At 47.0% G+C, this 21,652-nt stretch overlaps 1 protein-coding gene across 1 annotated transcript in view; it reads right to left on the bottom strand.

Moving 5' to 3' along the window:
• The window catches only part of LOC144762928 (calpain-13-like), a 441,560-nt gene that overhangs the window by 296,389 nt on the left and 123,519 nt on the right, over nucleotides 1-21,652 (bottom strand). Inside the window, exon 3 of the mRNA XM_078648230.1 lies at nucleotides 1,328-1,446. Within this exon, the coding sequence (XP_078504356.1) occupies nucleotides 1,328-1,446 (119 nt within the window). The remainder of the gene's footprint in view (nucleotides 1-1,327; nucleotides 1,447-21,652) is intronic.

The following is a 21,652-nucleotide window of genomic DNA, read 5'->3' on the forward strand; positions in this document are numbered from 1 at the left end:
TACTACAATGATCACTTCATGTGATTTTCAGGCTCATTACTGGAAACAATTTCTTTGTGCGCAAGGAAGATACTAGCCTAAGAGCACCTAAATTAAGACATGTGACTCATTTGCTCATCACTGTTTTGCCCTCTAGCTTTGACAAAGCTTCCAGTGAGGACACCTGTAACTGAACAAAGGAAAACCATGCAACTTCAACTTCAAGGCTATCTGATAGAAAATCAATACAAAAGTTACATTTGTAAAACCACTGGCAGAACCAACAGTGATAACAAAACAGGCAATGGGGTTTATTCACCAAAGCATTGACCAGTATGGGAATCAATACCCCTGCATACATACCCTTGTTTGTCTTTGTGAATTGAGTAGAAATTTCTAGCTCCCTAAGGTTGCCAAGAGGGTTCATTCCCTTCTATTTGTAAAAATTGTAGATTAATTTTGCCATTTTTTTCCCATTTTAGATATTTTGAGGCGAATTTAATAGGCATGTAGGAGCACACAAAAGGGTACAGGAGGAGTACTACTGTACGTACGTGAAACTGGCTTTGTAAGAGTACACAAAAGGGTACTAAAGGAGTAAGTATTACTGTACGTACCTAAAACTGGCTTTGTGAGAATAGCAGTCTACACAGTAAACATTTGGAAAAAGTAATACTTCACTGTGACTGTATTATAATACTGCAACACAGCCACCAAAATAGCATTTCACAAATGTGTATGGAATAGTTGGCTTGTCTGTGTGAAGTATTATAATACTGCAACACAGCCACCAAAATAGCATTTCACAAATGTGTATGGAATAGTTGGCTTGTCTGTGTGAAGTATTATAATACTGCAACACAGCCACCAAAATAGCATTTCACAAATGTGTACGGAATAGTTGGCTTGTCTGTGTGAAGTATTATAATACTGCAACACAGCCACCAAAATAGCATTTCACAAATGTGTATGGAATAGTTGGCTTGTCTGTGTGAAGAATAGGGCCTGTGGTCTTTTACTTTACAGAGCACAGTGACCACGTACCGTACCATACCATTGGGAGTACATTATTCTGCACAAAGATTGAATGAGGCATATCGAAATGTTGTCAAGAAAATTAAATGCAAAAACACAAATCGTTAATCAAAAACATGTGCTGTTTGTTTGAAGGTCATGGAGTAATCCGTTAATTAAGTTCCCTAATGTTTTGTCATTCAGGGTGTATATAAGCATTGTATAGTATGCATGCCAGCCTATATGTTTATATTTTCAATTTTCAGCAACAATAGTAGTTCTTCGCAGAACAGTTTTGGCCCAAGGAAATGGAAATTGCAAGCACATTACATACCCTGAAGTGAAAGATTCCTGCATATTTGTGATGAAATCCTTGGTTTGTCGGAATCACATTCTCCAGAAAGTGGGGGCGTATTGTCATAGCGCCTATCACGGACAAAACCCAGCAATCCCCTGTGACAAGCAGAACAAAGCGCGTGAGTATCATGCCAAAAAATGCTTGTGTTTATAGCACTGACATTTTCCATTTAAGCAATAAATAAATATCTGGCTAATAAAAAGACGTTAGTTTATTTAAAATCATGTTTGAAATAACACTTGGATTTAGATAGTTTGTTGTACCCACTGTCTTGCATTAAGGGTGAGATGAGATGTGTAACACTGCACGTTTTTCTAGAACTATGTTTATAATATGTAATAAGGACAAATAACTAATCCTGGACAGCGACATTGTATTGTAAAATAAAAAAATAAAAATGTGTAGCCGAAAAAATTAATTATAAAATAAATCAACATATAGTAAACTGGGAATGCATATCATATTAAAATAGAGACAAGGAAAAGCAAGCATAAAGGGCTGCTGATGACGAACCACATAACACGCAATCATCCTAAAGAAACATAGCACCGCACCATCGGGGCGATGATTTGTTTGGGGGAAATGTTTTTACCGAAGAATATTAGTGAGCATGTGGCCAAACATACAGAGTAGATAAAGCAAGTCTACACCATACTTCTGGAGTCAGCCCTGGGACCAAAATCTTGTAATTTCAATTATAGTAAAATTATGATACATTTAACAAAGAGATCAAAAATCAACACAACATAAATTCGGATCACTGACAGATTATCAGAAACAAAAGAATTGTGTGGATAGAATATAGCAATATATCGCAACTACCCTTGCAACCCAGATATCATGGGAAACTACCTTAAGGGCTATGTAGGTAACACCATTGACATCTATAACGTCTACGTGAGAGGTACGGCGGGGGGAGCGGGGGTAGACCCTCAGTGACTATTACAAAACTGGAGGAACTCCTGGGGAAGAGGAAGCACATTCTATCCCTAATAATAGCAGGGGATTTTATTGTTACATATGAACCGCTTGATAGGGAAGGGATGGTTGAAGTGCAAGAGGAAGAGAAGAAGTGGATTGTCTCTTTATTGGACCATAAACCGGTAAAGAAGTCGTCTCAAGCTATGACTAAGGAGTTTAGTCTCAGGGCAGCAAATGGTAGGGCCAAATTCAATAAGTTGGGTTCAAATACCTTAAATCGACGGGATGGTCAAAGGCACTCTGCCTAACAATACAATCATTATGGGGGGAAGCACCTGTACTGCCAAAGACTCAGTGGTTGGCAACTAAATAGGTTCTGCCAGCTAATTACATGCATCGTCTTAAGTGGCATAAATTAGCTGCCAATCAAGATAAACTTAAGAGTATACAGAATGAGTTGTTGGCTTTCACAGCAGAAGCCGCAGCTCTAGAGGCATCTGTGGTAGGGAGGTTGTAAGTAACGAACGCACATTGCCGTTTCTTCGAGCATCTTGGCTCCTACTTACAGTTGCAAACCCTACTAAGAATTCATGGCCCACTAAAAAAAGAACACACACAAGGTACAACAAGGCTTGCAGGAATTCTAGATCCCTATTAATACAAGCAGTTATTAGTACAAGTAAAAATTCTAGAAAAAAACATACAAGTTAGAACTGTGGAAAGCCCAGCAGGACTGGGCCGAAGGCAGGTGGCAGTCCCTTAACCCCTTCCGTGCGGCCGCGATTCCCCCCGTGTTCGGCCGCCGAACGAACAGGGCGGGGCCGTGACAAACCCCAGCCGTCATCAGCACACAAGCACTGTGGAGCGTGACGGCTGGGGTTCGTCACCAGCATGGAAGGGGTTAAGGACATATACCAAGCTAGGGAAAGTAAGAAGTTCTGGTCTCTGGTGGTGTGGGACAACCAATCAGGTCCTTTAGATTTAGAAAATCATATTTCCCCTCTGATTGGTATACCCACTTTTCTACATTGTATACCGACCAAGAAGCCCTAAACTCTCTGGCAGTACTATCTAGAAGGCATTCCAAAACCAACGGGGATTTTTTCACTCTGTAGGACATATCTATTGTCTTTAGCACAATAGTCCAGTCCAGAAGCACCAGGCCCCGAAGGGATACCAGGTGATCTTTTTCTTTGGGACACCCCGGGCTGGACTCAATACATGTATGTACTATTTAATGCCATTGTCGATGGTGCCCCTATCCCAGGATCATGGAGAGGAGCATAAGTTGTGCCATTGTTTAAGAAAGGTGATAGGTTTCTTCATTGCAATTATAGGCCAACCAGTCTTTTTGACTCGATTCAGAAAGTTTTTAGTAGGGCATTCTTTTTTTTTTTTTTTTTAAATGTTATTTTTGTAGCAGGAAAAGCACGGATATCACCAGCCCAAGAATTATACTTCCAGTCCGCGTAGTATACACTTACATAAGTCATAACTGTTATCACGGCCCATCAGCCGACATCCCGGAGGCTGGGCGGCGCCACGTTGATCAATCAATTGACCGTTTGATATGGTTATCATGTCGGGCTTTCCATGACAAGTCGGTATCCTGCATTTTATTATTTAGGACCCCCCCTCCCCCCAACTGTGCCCAGTGTAACTGAGATAACATTCCCCAACATATAAATTGCCACATCCTACCCTGTTAGCACCACAATTTTGCTACTTCCATCCGACAGTCGGAGTCTCACACAACACCACCTCCCCCCTCCCGACATTTCCCCACCGAATATTGCATTTCCCGTCCTTTCCGTTTAGTTTCTCAGTGAGGCTACATACCTCTCCCCTCTATGTCTTTACCGGGTCGTATTTGGTCTCAAACCAGTCGATTGCCCTTCCTACTCGGCCTATCGCACCTCATTGCCCTCCCTCAAGTCCATGATATTGTCTCCACTTTGCCCAGACTCTCCGGAACTTTTTGGGGCACCCTCTCGCCTTATACGTTACCCTTTCTGCCACCATGCAGAGATCTAGACCCCTTCGCCATTCCTCTATGTCTGGTGTCACTGCGGCCCCCCAGTGTTTCGCTATGTCTCTCTTGGCCACCACTAGCGCTAGTACCAGAAATATGAGTTGGTCGCGCGGCAGGTCCACTTAGTTCGTCATGCCCAACAACGCCAGTTTTGGATCTCGAGCTAAATCTACCCCTAGGACTTCCCCCAGTTCCATGAAGATGTGTGTCCAGTATCTTTGTATGTTAACGCAAGACCATATAGTGTGGTAAAAGTCCCCTATCTGTTGTTGACATCTGAGACACGTGGGGTCAGTTATTTTCCCTGTTTTGAGGAGACGCACCCTATCAAAGTATGTCCTGTGGAGCACGTTCAACTGAATGAGCCTCAGCCTTGACTTAATCGCTACCTCGCGTGGGTGCATCAGGACTATCTCCCAATCTAAATCTTCCATCTCCCCCACTTCCGCCTCCCATAATCCTCTTAGTTTTGTTAAGTCTCCTAGCATATTATTCGTTAGTGTCTTGTATGTGAGTGAGACCGCCTGGTGTGTTACCTGTTCCTGCAGGAGTCTGCCCTCCAGTGGCGCGTATTCTGGCAAGTCCGTGAGTGTGATGTTTTGGGCTCTCCATGCATGCGCCAATTGCGTATGTTTGAAAAGTTGTGAGTGGTGTAGACCATACTCCACCTGTAGCATGTTGAACGATTTCAGTTCACCCTTGTATATGACATCCCCTATATGTGAGATGCCGATGTCGTCCCATCTTTGGAACCCCTTCAGTTTGTTTAATTCCGTCAATCAATGGCAATGCCACAACGGCGTCTGTCTTGTCGGTCTCTTCTCCCACCCCATACGTTTTGTAGCTCGTGTCCACGCCCGCAATGTGATCATTGTCGCCGGTAAGAGCGACCTCTGCACCTTTCCCCCATATAAGTAGTGGAGTACATTACGTGGTGACAACTTTTGCCATTCCAGCGCGTACGTCGGGTGGTCGGCCGGGGCATGAATCCAGTCGTTTATGGGCATCAGGTGTTCCGCCCAGTAGTACGCCTCTAGATTGGGCAGAGAAATCCCCCCATTGTACTGGTGCCGTTGGAGCGTCTGGAGGGCAATACGTGGTTGTTTCCCCAACCACAGGAAGGAACGTAAGTCTGCATGGATTTTGGTTAGCGCGTTGGCCGGGAGTGGCTAATACTCATTTTGGAGTGCATAGAGGAACTTGGGGAGTGTAATCATTTTATACATCGCCGCCCTGACTAACATGGTGAGCGGCAGGTGCCTCCATCTTGTCATGTCCTCTATTGCTTCGGTCATGACTCTTTCCACATTTCTGCGGAATGAGAGCGCCCTGTCCAGTGTGACATACACCCCCAGGTATTGAAACCCCTCAGTAGTGGTGAGTAGTTGTTCAGGCAAGATCCCCCAAAGGTCGGCCCCTCGTGTATCATAGAGGACTGATTTGTTCCAGTTGATGGTGTGACCCGCTCTTGCGCCAAAGCCTTCCAATTCCCTGAATTTTTTCCTGCGTTCCCCCGGGCTCCCCCCATGCGAAGCTGTGGATGTCTGGGTTCTGTCTAATCTTGGCCGCCAGTACCTCAATCGTGAGTGTGAATAGTAAGGGAGACAGTGCGCACCCCTGTCTCGTGCCTCTGGAGACCCGGAATTCTCGTGACAGCCTGCCATTCACTCGTACGCGGGTTGTCGGTGCCGTATACAGTAGCTCTACCCATCCCTGGAATTTCAGGCCCAGGCCGAACCGTTGGAGCGCCGCCATAAGAAAGGGCCAGTGCACTGCATCAAACGCTTTTTCCGCGTCTCAGGATAGAAACCAGTGGGGTTCCTCCCTGTCTTGGACTTCTTGTAGCCAATTGTGTGTGCGTCTCAGGTTTAGCTTAGTCACTCTGTCTGGCAAAAATCCGGATTGGTCCGCATGTATGAGATCTGGAATCACCGACCTCAAGCGGGTCGCCAATACCGTTGCCAATATCTTCACCTCAATGTTAAGGAGTGAAATGGGGCGATACGAGGCACATTCATCTGTGGGCTTGCCCTTTTTGTGAATCGGGACAATGGTGGCCCGAGCGAGGTCTGGCGGGAGGCGTCCTTCCTGGTAGGACTCGGTATACAGGGCTTTGAGGTGGCGCGTCAACAGATCCGCTGTTCGTTTAAAGAATTCCGCTGGGAATCCGTTGGGCCCCGGTGTCTTCCCTGTTTTCAGTTTATTCACGGCCTCAGAGATCTCATCGAGTGTGATGTCTGCCTCCAGTGCCAAGCTAGATTCAGTGGCTAATGTGGGTAAATCCACCCCTCCCATGTATCGTAGTGCCTCCTCTTCCGTCCCGAGGTCTCTCGCCGCATAGAAGCATTCATAATGAGACGCAAAGGCGTCGGCTATCTCCTGTTCGGTGCACACCAGGTCGCCATCTAACCGTCTAATCTGTTCCACCCATCTCGCTGCCCTCTCCTTCCTGCTCAACCAGGCTAGGAGCTTACCTGATTTGTCGCCCACATCGTATAGACGATGGAGGGTCGCCAGTGCTTGTGTCCGTGCTTCGTTAGAGACAATCTCTCTAAATTCCCGCTGCTTGTCTAGCAAGTTCCTTAGAAGCCCCTCTTCCTTGCGTGTCTGATATTCCTCTTCTAAGCGTAGGATTTTGGCTTCCAAATCCGCTATCACAGCCTGTTGTTTCCTACGTTCGTCCCTTAATCTACTCTGTGCCCTATCCCGCAGAACTTGTTTCATTGCCTTCCAAAAAGTCATCCCGGAGTCGACCGTCCCTTCGTTCTCCACCACGTACACTTTAACGTCAGCCCTAATTCGTCTCATGATCTCTGGCTTCTGGAGATCCCATGCTGCCAGGCGCCATTCCGAACCTTTCTTCCCTCTGTCTGCCCCCACCTTTGCATAGAGCGGCGAGTGATCCGAGATTCCCCTCGCTTTATAAGTCACCTCGTCCCCCGCCGTGAGGTATTGTCTGGCTATGAAGACGTAATCAAGTCTTGAGAATACTCTATGTGCACCGGAGTAGAAGGAGTATGCCTCTCGGGTAGGGTGTCGCCATCGCCATATATCTGTGAGGCCCAGGTTGGCCATGTGTTGTGACAGCGCTGTTCTCGCCCCTCCCCTACGTGTTGGCCCTGTGCGGTTTAGCTCCTCCGACATAACGTCGTTAAAGTCCCCCCCCACTATTTGTATTGTGTCTGCCGTTTCTAGGAGGATGGAGGCAATCGCCTTGTGTGTGCGTGCCTGAAGTTTCGGTGGAGCATAAACCGAGATTACTGTGTATGTTTGCCTCCTCCACACCCCCTGCACACCTGCATATGTGCCCTGCGGGTCATTCCATGTACGTGTCGTGATAAACGGAAATGCTTTGTTTATCAGTACAGCTACTCCTCTAGAATCTTGCGTATACCCCGCATGCGCCAGGACCGCATATCTCCCTCTTGCTATAAATGTACAGTGTTCCCCTCTCAGGTGTGTCTCCTGCAGGAGGACAAAATCCGGGGCCACCCTCTTGATGTATGCGTTCACTAGTCCCCTCTTTATTCTGGATCCCAGGCCGTTTACATTCCACGGAGGATTGATACCCCCTTGTCTTCCTGCCGTGGTTCAGTTAGTGTACCTGCCATGGTGTAGAGTGGTTCACATGTTCTGTTGGCTTCTGAGATAGGTGCCTGTAGTGGTGCTGCAACTCGTCTGATTGTGGCTGTCCCCCCCCCCGCCTCCCCCCCTACCCCAACTTGTAGAACTTTGCCCCCCGGCGACCCCACCCCCTCCCCACCTCCCTCCCCTTCCAGACTCATCCCCACAGAGGACCGAGCTTTCAGTAGGAGTCGGTCTGTCGCCCGCCCTCTCCCGCCCACTATTCAGTTATGACGCACTGTTCCCGCCTCGGCAGGATATGGTATAACAGTGTAGCCGGGTTGTACTCCCAAGCGCAACTTCAACCAAACTATGAAACTTGAAGAAGACTTAAAACTGTCTACAGAGTCCCAAAAAATAAGAACGAAAGAATAAAAGCAAAACAAAGGGGTGTTGACAACTTGCGTGCTGCCGGTCGTCCCGGCTGACGTCTCATCTGGTCCACATCAACAATGCTCAAGAGTGGGAGTCTTGTGTAGCTGTTTCTGTCCCACTATTCTTGTCGGAGTTCTCTTGCTCCATGTCACGTATCACATTCACTAAGGGGTGGACGGAGCTCTGAGGGTCGTCCGTTTCATCCTCCTCAGCTTCCGAGTCTCTAAGTTCTGCCTCTTCTTCGCCCTCACCTTCTGAGCAAGTCTGTTTGTGCGCCCCCCTTAGTTGTGGGTCCGCTGTGCCAGAGGCCCCGGGTGACTCCGATATCCCCCTCCTACCTCCCGCCGCTGCGCGGGCCCGATAGGGGGTTCCCGTGGTACGAGCGCCTATCCTTCTGGATGTCCGTCTTTGCTGTTTCGGCAGGCCCCATTGTGTCTTTTCTCTCACTGTTCTCTCCAATTCCTCGCGACCTGCTGCTTCCCTGCCATTTAAGATCGGTCTCTCCTCGAGCCACTGCCAGGCATCCTCCGGGTGATTGAAGAAAATTGCTTTTTCTTTATAGATGACTTTAAGTTTTGCCGGGAAGAGCAACATGTAGGTGATGTGCATGGATCTGAGTTTAGTTTTCACCGAATCAAAGGACCTTCTCTGCTTCTGTACCTCCTGACTATAGTCCGGGAAGATCATGATATTGGCGTTTTCCAGCTGAATGTCACCTAGCTTTCGTGCTTCCCGTAGTATCAAGTCTCTGTCAGCAAAATTGAGGAAACGTGCGATCACCGGCCTCGGTCTCGCGCCCTCCGGAGGTTTCGCCAGCAATGCTCTGTGGGCTCTTTCAATTACAAAGCACGTCGAGAATTGTGCCCCTGGGAAGGTTTCCTTGAGCCATGTGTGTAGGAACGCCGCCATGTTGTTCCCTTCGATCCCTTCTCTAAATCCTACAAACCGTAGGTTGTTGCGACGTGCCCTGTTTTCGGCATCATCAATCTTCCATAACAGCTGTCTGTGTGAAGCTTGGAGTTCTGCCATGTCTTTTCGGATCGTTGCGATCGAGTCCTCCGTTTCCCCGATGCGTGATTCCGTCTCCGTTACTCTGGCTGAGAGGTTCCTGAAATCCTGGTGCAGAAGGGTGACCTCGGATCCCACTTCGCCGATTTTCACCTCCAGTGCCGCCCGGGATTCTTGAATGTCTGTTCTCGACGCCTGGATTGCTGCAAGCAGTGTTCCTGTGTCTATGTGCCCTTCCGACGTTGGGTCTGGGTTCCCCTTGGCCTGTCGTGGCGCTGCGAAATTGTCCATAGGACCCTGTTTCGGTGGTCTGGGCAGCGGATTATTTTTCCCCATGGTCGCTGTTGTGGATCTGTGTCACCAGGCTGCAGCCGTGTGTGTCTCACACTGTTAGTGCCGTCGTGGAGATCCCCTGTCCGGTCCCCCCGGCCCCTGGGTGTGCCCGGTGCTTCCTCCGGTTTCCTGCCCCTGTGCGTGCCTTCCTGTGCCAGCGCTCGACGATACCCCCACGCGAGCTCCCGCCGCCGCCGCCGGAGGCCCAGTCGTCTCCGTCTGCTACAGGTCTGATTGCCCCGCAGGTACCTGTTAAGGGGTGGTGTCGCTTCGTGCCTCTCTTCAATGGTCGCTGCCGCTCCCGTCGTTCTCCAGCTGATCGTGGATCCCGACCATTAGATGTCTGTGTTCCAGCGACTGCCTCTCGAGGATGCGTGGTGGCGCGGCGACGCCTCAACAGGACCCTTTGTGCAGTGGTCCCGAGTGCATCCCCCCGTGGAGCCGCCGGAATCCAGGGCCGCCACCCAATCTTTTGATGCTTATGCCCCGTCACTTAGGGGCCTGACTTCTGGCCAATTAAGCCGTCCACAGTGTGCGGCATGAGCTCTGGTACGTTCGTTGTGTCCTCTATGCCTCTCCGGGTGTGTGGGGAGGACCCTCTGGGCCCCTACCCTCTCACTCAGTGGCCCCCAATCACTGTGTCTCCCACCCTGGTGGTGCCATCTCCTGGTCTCATCTGGCCTCGTGACCAGGATCTAACAGAGCCGTTTGGAAGGCGCTCCTGTTGTACACCGCCTTCCGCCTCCACGTGCACTCACAATAGCGGTGGTTATGTGCGTGGGGGTCGGCTATGCGTCGCCTCGGCTCCTGCTGCTCTGGGTCGTGCTGTATGTAGTCCGGCCAGACCCTCCCTTCACGCTTGTCTGGTTATCGGCGGAGCGCCACGGCCGCCATCTTCGTGCAGTGTTCGCCTGGGCTGCCGGGGGGGGGTTGGGGGGGGCTCCTCATCCACTGTCGCTGGTAATGTAAGGGTCAAGGCGGGCGTCTCTCTCCGGTAATGCTGCAGCTGTACCTCAGTTTGCCACTTCCATGGCCTCTCCCTTCGTTTATCGCCGTCCCCGGGTCAGTCCGCCATCTTGGTAAAGTACTCCCGGCTGCCGGTGCTCGATGAGGGGGACTGCGCTCCTCTGGGGATCTGCAATCCTGCTCGATTTACCCCCAATGCTCAACCCCGGCGCTCCGCTTACTGGTGTCCGGCTCCGTGTCGGCAGTCGATACCTCCAGCGTCCTCCGGTCTGCCGAGTCCGGTCTCCAGGTCAGTCCGCCATCATGTGTGAATGCCGCCGGGCTCCGGTTCCTTGCCCTTTCGGGGGATCGCCGCGCCTCCGCTCCGTGTCACGTTGTCTCTATGCCCCCGGTCCGGTACTGCCCAGGAGTAAACGTTCACGCTGTTTGGTGTCCCCCTCTCTACAGCTTCACGAACGCCATTCACCGCCCGTGGCCGCCATGTTGCCTCACTAGGTCTCCGTACAGCCGCCGGGCCAAACTCCCGCGTTCAGGCTCCGGGGTCGCTGACACCTCCGTCCGCCCTGCACAGTCGGCTCCAGGGAGTCTGCTACACGTTACCCGTTACTTTGGTGGACCGTGGCAGTAGTAGAAGTCGGATATTGTCTTAGTCGGCCGGGAGCTCCCGGGCTACACGTCTAGCACGGCATGCTGTTGGCCACGCCCCCCTTAGTAGGGCACTCTTGGACAAGATTTAGACTTGGTCTACTGAAAATGAAACCCTGTCCCAATGTCAAGCAGGTTTTAGAGAGAAAACAGGCACCGTTGTTCAGGTATTCCGCTTCCTTTTACTTTGTTGGAATGCAGTAATAATTGGGAATGGTAGTTTGTACATTACTTTTCTTAAGATCTTAAGATGGCATTCGACCTTGCTCCTCGGCAGAATCTGTGGCGAGCCCTTAAGGATGTAGATATGCAGGAGGGAATTGTAAATTTGGTGATTCCTCTGCATGAGCGAAACTTTGCCAGGGCACGTTGGGGCTCTCAAGGCCAGCTCACTGACCCAATCCTTGTAGACAGGGGCATGCGCCAGGGTTGTGTCTTGGCTCTAACAATGTTCTCTCTATTTATTAACAATGTTGTACAATTCCTCACAGCAAATCTGACTGATGCACCTATGCTGTGTGGGGGGGAGGGGGGGGGGGGATTCGTAATTCTTCTCTTTGCAGATGACACATTGCTGGTGTCTTAAACACCGGGTGGGTTACAGCGGCTTCTCAATCATTTTTAAGAATTCTGTGATGTCAAGGGTTTGGTAATAAACACAACTAAAACCAAGTTCATGGCCCTAAACCCACACAATTCTTACCGGGACTGTCCTTACCTTGGAGGAATGCAGCTTGAGAGAGTTAGTAACTTCAATTATCTAGGCATAAAGCTGACAGACAACCTGTCATGGAAACCCCATATCTGAAAGATGGTTTTGAAACAAAAGCAGCTGATTGGGTTCTTGGGGAAAGAACATTGTTTATCCCACACTAAGCCGATAGAGCTGGCCTTGCAAGTATATGACACCAAACTGGTGAGTTCTGTGATGTACGGAGCAGAACAGAACTGTAGGGCTTGGAGCACATAGAGGAGCTTAGTAGCTCAGATAACAAATTCCTTAGGAGCTTAGGAAGGTCACCCCAGACAGAGTACCCCTCTACATCTCCTTATGTTAGACATGGGTAGACATTCTTTCACCTCTTAAGCAAGACTGCACCCCTTGCTGTTCTGGCTATGGATTAATTTGACCCCCAAACTATTGCCGTATGCCCGTGCCCTGGAGGATGTAAAATGCAGGGACACTGTTAATAAAATCAGCTGGCTAAGAGGCATTAAGAACTTGCTCATAGCCATTGGGTTGGACAATATTTGAGAAGCCAATGAACCCTCTTTCCTCCCCCGGAAAAGTGAAGTAAAGGACGCCTTTTGGGAGTGGGTAATCCAGGGGAATTTATCAGTAGGGCATGGGGGAAGCTTCCTCTAGACTTTATGGCCCATAAATTGGATCGTTCCCTGGAAGGCTATTTAGATCTTATAGAACATCCTAGGGACAGGACGCTATACCTACAGTTTAGGTTTGGTACCTTGCTCCTACATTACTTCACTGGAAAATGGGACAGCGGCTCTGAGCCCACAAGCAGATGCCCTGGTTGTGAAAACCACCAAGAGACTCTAGCCAATGTAATGTTTGCTTGTCCACTGTGTATCTCACCTAGGAAAAACTGCCTGACCCCGATTTGTAAGAAGTTAAGAACTGGCAACCACAGGACTGCATTAAGAATCCTGAAGTCTGATGCCAGGTCATTGTTTGCCTGTGTGATGGCAGAGTTCTCGGGCCAAATGTGGGCAACTAGAAGTAGGGCCCAATGGGTGAATGATAACTGATTTTAAATAATTATTTTAATTGGTTTAAAGACCTTTTGTATCCAAGGAAGATTGCTTGCACAGCTTTATTGAATGCATATTGCCCTAGCCCTTTTTGTAGAAAATATTATTTACTACCATCAAGTAACACTAATGGGTGGCATTGAGGAGTGGAGGTTGATAAGGGATAAACCCAACATGTTTATTGTAAATATTTTATTGTATGAATGAATATACTATGTATGGCCACTACCTCAACCAATACTATTGGCGACCTTTTATTGAGGATTGTGATTAATGCATGTATTTAATTGTCGTATCAGAACTTTCATGACAAGACATTGAAATAAAGTAAATACAACAAAGAATATCATGTCAAAAATATCAAGGATATTGAGACGGTTAAGTGTAGGAAAGTGGATTATTAGTAGTGGTAAATGTTGGAAATGGCCCTTTTTGCAGGGTTAACCCCAAACTTTTTGCTTCTTCCTCCCTTATTTTTTCTGACCTGTGGATGTTGGCAAGAGGACTCTGTGCACTTTACCACTGCTGATGAGTGCTAAAGTGCATATGCTCTCTGTGTAAATTGTGATTGTAATTGGCTATCAATGATTGGAATATTTGTGTCACCAAGAAGCTAGTAAAGTGCACTCAGTGTGCCAGGGCTGTGGGTAACAAATGCTACTAGTGGGCCTGCAGCACTGATTGTGCCACCCACACGAGTAGCCCTAAAATGGTGTCTCAGGCCTGCCACCACAGTGCCCGTGTGCAGTCTGTGAACTGCCATGATGGCCAGGTCTAACCCTTCCCTTTCTGTGCACATTGGTCACCCCTATGGAAGGCCCAAGGTACCCCCCTGGGCAGGGTGCTGTGTATGTGAAAGGTAGAGCATGTACTTGTGCAGGTGACATGCTCTGGTAGTGAATTACAGCCATTTTCATGTTTCACTATTGTAAGGCTATCTTGCCCCATAGGCTATCAGGGGGGATGCTGGCTACAGTGGCTACCAGCATATCTTCCCATAGGAGCAATATAGGACATAAAAGTCTGGTATCCCTGAACTCAGAATTTAATAACACATCTTTTAGGAAAGTTGTTTTTTAAATCCTGTGTTTGAGAACAGGACTTTTAGAAAGTTGTTGTTCTCTTGTCTGACCTTTCTGTGTGCCTTCACCTGTTTGTGAATTGGCTGTCTGGTTTGAGAGTGACAGAGGCTGGGGAGCCCCCAGGAGGCTGGCTGAGTCAGCCCTAGTCTGAATGACTGCATCTGCATCTTGAGTGGTGGGAGGGGATAGCACCTGGGCCTGAATAGGGCTGTGCCTGCCTTCCCCAATGCTGGCTCCACCTCCTGCTGGGTGGCTGACGACCCTGCCCCTCACTCTGAAAGGAAAGGAGAAGCCAGGAAAACAAAGTGCTCAAGGAACACCCAGAACTGGTTCAGACCGGGCTCAGAGCCCTCCTACACAAAGGGAAAACAAACTTTTAGGGGTATATGTACAGGACCCCTGACTACAGAAAATTAGATCATTCTGGAATCAAGAAGGAACCTCTGCCAAGGAGAAAGCTGAAACTGAAGAAGGAAGACTGTCCTGCTGTTGCTCTGCTGGACTGACCTGCTGTTGCTTTGCTGCCAAGGAGAGAGGAAGGACTTTGCTTTGTGCTGTGTCCCCTTGCTTGAAGGAATCTCCAAGGGCCTGAGAGAGAGCTGGCTCCCTGTTATGAAGTCCCAGGAACAAAAGGACTTCACCATCAGCTTCCCTGAACTCTACTGAGAGAGTTCTGTCCTTCCTGGAGTGCTTGGCCCATGTGTGGTGCCTCTAGAAGTTGTACCTGTGTTGGGAAGCTGGAAACCAAGCTTTTAAGGAACTTTCTGCAAGTTTTATCGCATCCCCGGCAGAGCGAGAAAATTCCCGCTGCTACGAGGACCGAGATCGTCGCAGCGCCTGTCGCCGCTGCCTGTCGCGGCTGCCTGAAGACGTCGCATCCTTCGTTTACGGGAAGATTTCCATCACTGCAAACTTCTTTGCAGAGCCTGTCGCCGCTGGGTGAGATCACCGCATCACGTCGCTGCAAGAATCGTTGCAGAGCCATTGCATCAAGGAACTGCGAGTGAAAGATCGCCGCTGAGCCGCGCATCGTCGCCTCAGAGATCATCGCAGTCCCTAAAGATCGTTGCATCGTGCTTTTGCGAGCGTTATCCTACGGAACCTCCGCACCGGAATCCATGCAAGGTATCGCCTCCCTCCCCATACAGTCCGGATTCATCGCAACACGCCCGCTAAGTCCAGCTGAGTTGTCGCATCGCCTCCGCAAGGTCTCAGGAGTGACGCATTGCTGGTTTTCCATCACACCAGCTTCTGTTTTGGAACTTTTGTCGCATTGAAAGGTACTGTTGGCAAAACGTGACACAAACTGTGGATTATTTTAACACTAACCCTAAGAACTCTTTTGCAACCATATTCTTGAACTGCGTATGTTGGATTTTTGTCGCTTTGGTCTCGTTTAGTTTAGATTAAACTTTATTTTTCTAAACTGTTGTGGAGTCAGTTTGTGGTGTTTTCACTGTGTTACTGTGAGGTTTGGTACAAATACTTTACACATTGCCTTTGATAAGCCTTGACTGCTCATGCCAAGCTACCAAGGGGGTGAGCAGAGGTTATCTAAAGAGTTTCCTCCTTACCCTCACTAGAAGCAAGGGTCCCTATTTGGACAGTGGTACCTACCTCTGCCAACTGGAGACCCCCAGTTCTAACAGTAAATATATATCTAATACTGGCAATAAGGCACCCAACACAACATATGGTTCAGAATATGTCTCAGAAAATTATTCCCATGCTCAACCCTTGGTAGCTTGCCTGAGAGCAGGCAGGCTTAACTTAAGAGACAGGTATGAAAAGCATTTAAAAACACCAAGTCAGTAAGTAATTAAGACACAAGACATAATACAAATCCAACACTAATTTATAAAATAGGAGATAGTATCTTTAAAATGACAACAAAACAAAACAAATCCAATGCAGAGAATCGGAGATATGCATTTTTAAAGATTTAACACTATATAGCACATAGAAACCTATAGCAACTATTGGGACAACTGTTCACGCTAGACCAGGACAAAGTCAACGTTTCAGGCTGATCGCTATGCCGTAGTGGCATATGGATGTAAGCATCCTCTACGTTTATGGATAATAGAAAGTCTCCTTTTGAAATTTATGGAATGACTGTCTGTAGGGTCACAATTTGAAAGGAATGTACTGTACAGGGATGTATGACGGTACGACGCGTGGTATTACCACGCGTACTGTTACAACGCAGGTTTTTCAACGCAAGTCGTTACAACGACTTGCGTTGGGGGGCGCTGGATAGTGAATAGTTTAATTTACTATTCCAACTCCAGTCCCCGTGGATATTAGGGAAGGTGTAGGATAGTAAATTAAACTATTCCCTATCCTAGAGCGCCCTCCAGCAAAAGTCGTTGTAACGACTTTCGTTCTAAAACCTGCGTTGTAATGGTACTGCGTTGTTAGGGTTTCGTTGTAACAACGCGGTACCCTGTACAGTGCCTTCAAATGTATGTATGTATGTATTCAAATCCAAAACTGGTCAATGTTTCCCATTTATTTTTCCGACCAGGTAAAGAATCAAACAGAAATCTTGATACCAGTCTGCCTCTGGTACCGTTTCTATTGCTCCCTTGTACAGCAAATCTTTTTTTTCTCTACTACCATAACTTGCAGACAGCTTGTGCTCTGCTTTTCATAACAGAGTTCTCACCATCCACAATTCTAGAGGTTGGCTGAATTCTATATTATACTCCTCCTTGACTATGGACAGGACCCACTTGTCTCTCACACGTACTTTCTCCTGGTGGAAAAAAGCATTTTATTCTTCCCCCCACCATAACGCGCTGGTAGTCAGGATTTTAGGATCGTATCTTGGTTTTTAGGGGTCTGTGGTCAAGACTTCTCATACAATGTGGCACCTGACCTTAAGCATGGCCATAGGAGGAACGACTTCCCTTCCGTAAACCTTGTGCTGATTTATTTTGAACAAGAGACGTCTTCGAGGGAAAGATCTAAAACTTTGAGACATCTTTTCCTGTGCTGAATTAGAAGACCACAACATATCAAAGGTTACATCTGAAAGGAATTGGGACAACAGCTCCAAATTCCCCTAAATTATAGCAGGGTCATTTCCCTTCTGGACACAGTCAAAAAACAACTGAAAGTCTGTCAATAAGGGTTGAGAGACATATGCTGCACATTACCACCCTCAGAGGAATGCTTGAAGCTGTATATGACCTTTTCAATGTCCCCTCCACTTTTCTGCCTATTGCATCTCGCAAGGAAGAATACTCAGATGCCCAGAAGGAGGAACACACCATGCTTGTCAACATTGAATTCCCTTACTACATCTAGTGGAGGTTTGTTTCAAAATCTTTCAATGGATATCATCTAAACAAAAAATGTGAAAAGATAGATTCACTGATATTTTCCGTTCCTTAAGCCACACACCCATGATAACATCATGAAATCTCAAGTCAATCGGTAATGGAATATTGTAGTGGACAACACAAACCTCTTGTTTCTCCCCATGGATGGAAAACCTAACACCTCCCAATTGTGTACCTTGGACATATTTCCATTTCCACCTGGTGCTTCATTCCTGATCCTCATCTGCATCACTCTTTGGTTTCTTTGAGGCAGGTTCCACTAAGGTTGAACATACAGCATCAGCAATCATGACCTGTAATTCAGACCTGCTGATAGTAAGCATCTCATCTTCTTGTTGTTCTTCCTCTGAGGATACATTATGGCTCTTCTCTGCCAACTTTTCAGACTCCATTATGCTTAAGAAACAGCTAGTAGGGACAGAAGTATCATAAAGTCACACAATGCAATGCAGCAAGACAACTAACAACCCTGCGCTGAGTGACAGCGAGAGAACAGGAATTTGCCATATCTATCTCTGCGCTGGCTCACTGAGTGCTGCCTAGCGCCAATACAGACACCTTTGTGCCAAGGTGCAAGAGTGCCTGCATTAAGGGGAGTTTTGTTTGTGCAGGAACAGACAATTACCTGCCCATAAACAATCATGTTCCTCTTTTCACGTGTGCTGCAAAATGCAGCACATGTAGAAAGAGGAAATAAAGAAGAAAAATAAAGATATTTCTCCTCCTCATGGCTCTGTTGAGTAGGCGCACCATTTTGCAGTATTCCCAGGTTTACAAGTCTTTGTAAATCTGGGAATGCACTAAAATGTATGGGTGGATGCATGGGGGTGCTCATGCTTCACCCATGGAACGCCTTCCCAATGTAAAGCAAGGCAGCGATTTGTGCGATCTTATGTTACTCTTAATTTTTGAAGCCACACAGAGCCATACATAGAGGCTTTTCTTGACTTTGTAAATCTCACTTAAGCCCAGCATTTTCTTGCATCGTCTTGTGTGATGCAAGGGCAATGCATAGGCGTTTCAAATCTAGTCCTGTATATTAGCAATGAGAATCTCTTCTAGCAAGATTTCACTGCTAAGATACAACTGAGCCTGCCTTCCTCTGTGCGTGCACCCGAGCGAGAACTGCACAGAGGCAGAACACCCTTGCTATCTAGTGTTCACAACATGCTGCGGTTGTTGATAATGCCTCCCAGCCCAACTGAGACACCCTATCTGCCCATAACATTGTGCGACAGACACCAAGTTCTGAAATCATTTTAGAACATGGCGTATGTTGCACCACATTGTTTGCGGGCAATAGCAACCGTTGGTTTTGATGCAACATGGGCTTGGACATGACTTGTTGATGACAGCTCTGTTAATTAGCGCATAGCATTAACTCAAATACAGATAAGGATAAGGTGAGCCTGTGTGCCGTAATACTAGAAATTTCTGTACACATAGCAAATATGGGTCATATACATCACAAAGCCCTGAAGAAGTCTCTGCAGATAGACGAAACACATTGGAGAAAAGTGTGTAGAAATAAGCATAATAAGAATATGAATAAAGGAATTTGTTTTTATACAAACAAACTTGGATGGAGTCTGTACACTATGTAACTTAGATTATATGAAACTTTTGTCTATTTTGAAAAATGTATGGTGAGTGCTGATCATCATTTGTTCAGCTGCTGGCCTCTGCCTGGAGTGAGTCCTTATCCCCAAGAGGTGCACCCCAGGTCCTCGACTCTTGGCTCATAAGTGAGTTTACTCCTCCTTCCCTAACTATGAGTTCCATCCAATCAACATAGGCTGACACAACTTCACACAGGACTTCACATTGCAGTCCATTGCAGCTCCTGATCAGTGGCCTCATAAGAACTGATGCAGTACAACGCAATTTGAAGCAGAACCTCGCATCGCAGCCGTTGCAGTTCCTGATAGAAACCGACGCAGCGCAACGCAAAGACTCACATCAAAAATATAAGATACAACTCTAGACTAACCTGGTCCCTGTCCAGGCCCGCACTTCATATCAGTAGGCTTGATTTGTGACTGTGTCATGGTCCAATACGACCAGATACCCACAGTAGGAGCTTTGTGCTTTTCGTGCTATTTTTATCTAAAACTTTGTAATGCAATACCTCCTATTATACTGATTGGATTTTTGTTGTTCCGATGTAATTTTATTTATTAAAATCTACTCTATTTTTTGTCTCCAAGTTAATCCTGACTGATTTTGTGCCAAGCTACCAGAGGGTTAAGCTCAGGTTTATTTAGTGACTTTTGTGGATCACCCTGATAAGAATTGTGGTTATCACCTGCTTGGAGTTTCACTCTACCCCATCAAGCAATAACCCATTTTCTTACAAGTGTTGTCTGCTCCTTCGATGGTGCCTGGAAGGGCCAGGCAGATGCTAGGCCTATGCCAGTGCCTGTAGCACTCAGCTTCTCTCCAGCCAAGGTTCCAATGCATGTGTACTCACACCGAGTAAACCCAGATCAGGTGTTTTCAGGGCAGGAAATTTTGGGTACTGAAAAATAATCCACTTATAATATTGCAAAGTGTTATAACCCAATGAATTTCACTCTTCCTTACAGATATTTGAATACGATCAAAACAAATCAATACAGTAATTGATTGTGCAAAGTATATTTTTATCATTAAAACTAGGTTTGTAAATGTAATGGTGATCTCAATTGAAAATGTGTTGTCTGTAATGTCAGTTCACTACGACACCATGCATACTCCACTTTACCCCACTCCACTCTATGCCACTTCACTCTACGCCAATTTTAGCCAGTCAACTCTTTGACACTCTGACTCTCCACGCCACTTCACTTTTTCCCAGTCCACTGTACGGCACTGCACTCCATGACATGACAATCCACTCCATGCCACTCTACTCCACTCTATGCCATGTCAATCTATGCAACTCCACTCTAAGACACTCCACGACACTCTACGCCACTTCACTCTATGACAGTTTACTCTATGGCACTCTAGGACACTCCATGTTACTCCACTCTATGACACTCCATGCCACTTTACTCCGTTCTACACCACTCCACTCTGTAACACTTTATTTCACTACAAGCTCTACTACACTCCACTTGACAGTACTACACTCAATGCTACTCGACTGACACTATACTCTACCTTCCTCCCGACACTCTCCTCTACACCCCTCAACCCTACACCTCTCCACTCTATGCTTCTCCACCCTACGACACTCTATGCCCCTCCACTTTACTCCATTTTACTCCACTCTACTCTATGACACTATGTCTCTTCACTCTATGCCACTCCACTCTGACCCACTTTACTCCACTCTACGAGCTTCCACTCTACAACCCTCCACTTTATGACATGCTAATCCACTCTATGCCACTCTACGCCACTCTACTCCACTCTTCGACAATTCCCTCTATGTCACTCCATGCCCCTTTACTCCACTCTATGCCATTCCACTCTACTTCATTCCACAACACTATTCACTATTTGGTAATTGCGAAAACCCATGTACAAATGTGTATTTAACACATTTTGCGATTGGGTCGCAAATAGACCTACCTCTTTAATACTCATGAGGTAGGTATTGGTATGCGACCCATTGGGAATCGCAAAAATCACAGGGATGGTGGCCTGCTGGGTTCAGCAGACAACGCTGCCTGTGATTGCTTTTCAATAAAGATTTTTTTTTTTAATGCAACACGTTTTCCTCAAGGAAAACAGGATGCGTTTTCCTTCTTCTCAAAAAAAATCCACCTCGCAATACCTTTTCTGTATCTCTAGGATATTGAAATCCACAGTTGGATAGCGTGTGTCCTAATGTCTCCTTCTGTGTTTCTTATTCGGAGAGGTGGCAGCATCAAAAGCTGTGCTTCTGTGTTTGTAATCCGAAGGTGGGATGATATTTAAACAGTATCGCTCTTTAGGTAAAATAAGGTCATTGTTGACTCGTAAATCATTAGATGTATTCCGGGCAAAGTGTCCCTCTATCTGCATCCAACACCATTGGACGCAGGACGCAGATAGAGGGACACTTTGCCCGGAATACATCTAATGATTTACAAGTCAACAATGACCTTATTTTACCTAAGGAGCGATACTGTTTAAATATCATCCCAACTTCGGATTACAAACACAATTGGTGATTTTAATATCCTAGAGATACAGATAAGGTATTTTGAGGAGGATTTTATTTGAAAAG

The sequence above is a fragment of the Lissotriton helveticus genome, chromosome 6 (assembly GCF_964261635.1).
Source record: "Lissotriton helveticus chromosome 6, aLisHel1.1, whole genome shotgun sequence".
NCBI lineage: Eukaryota > Metazoa > Chordata > Amphibia > Caudata > Salamandridae > Lissotriton > Lissotriton helveticus.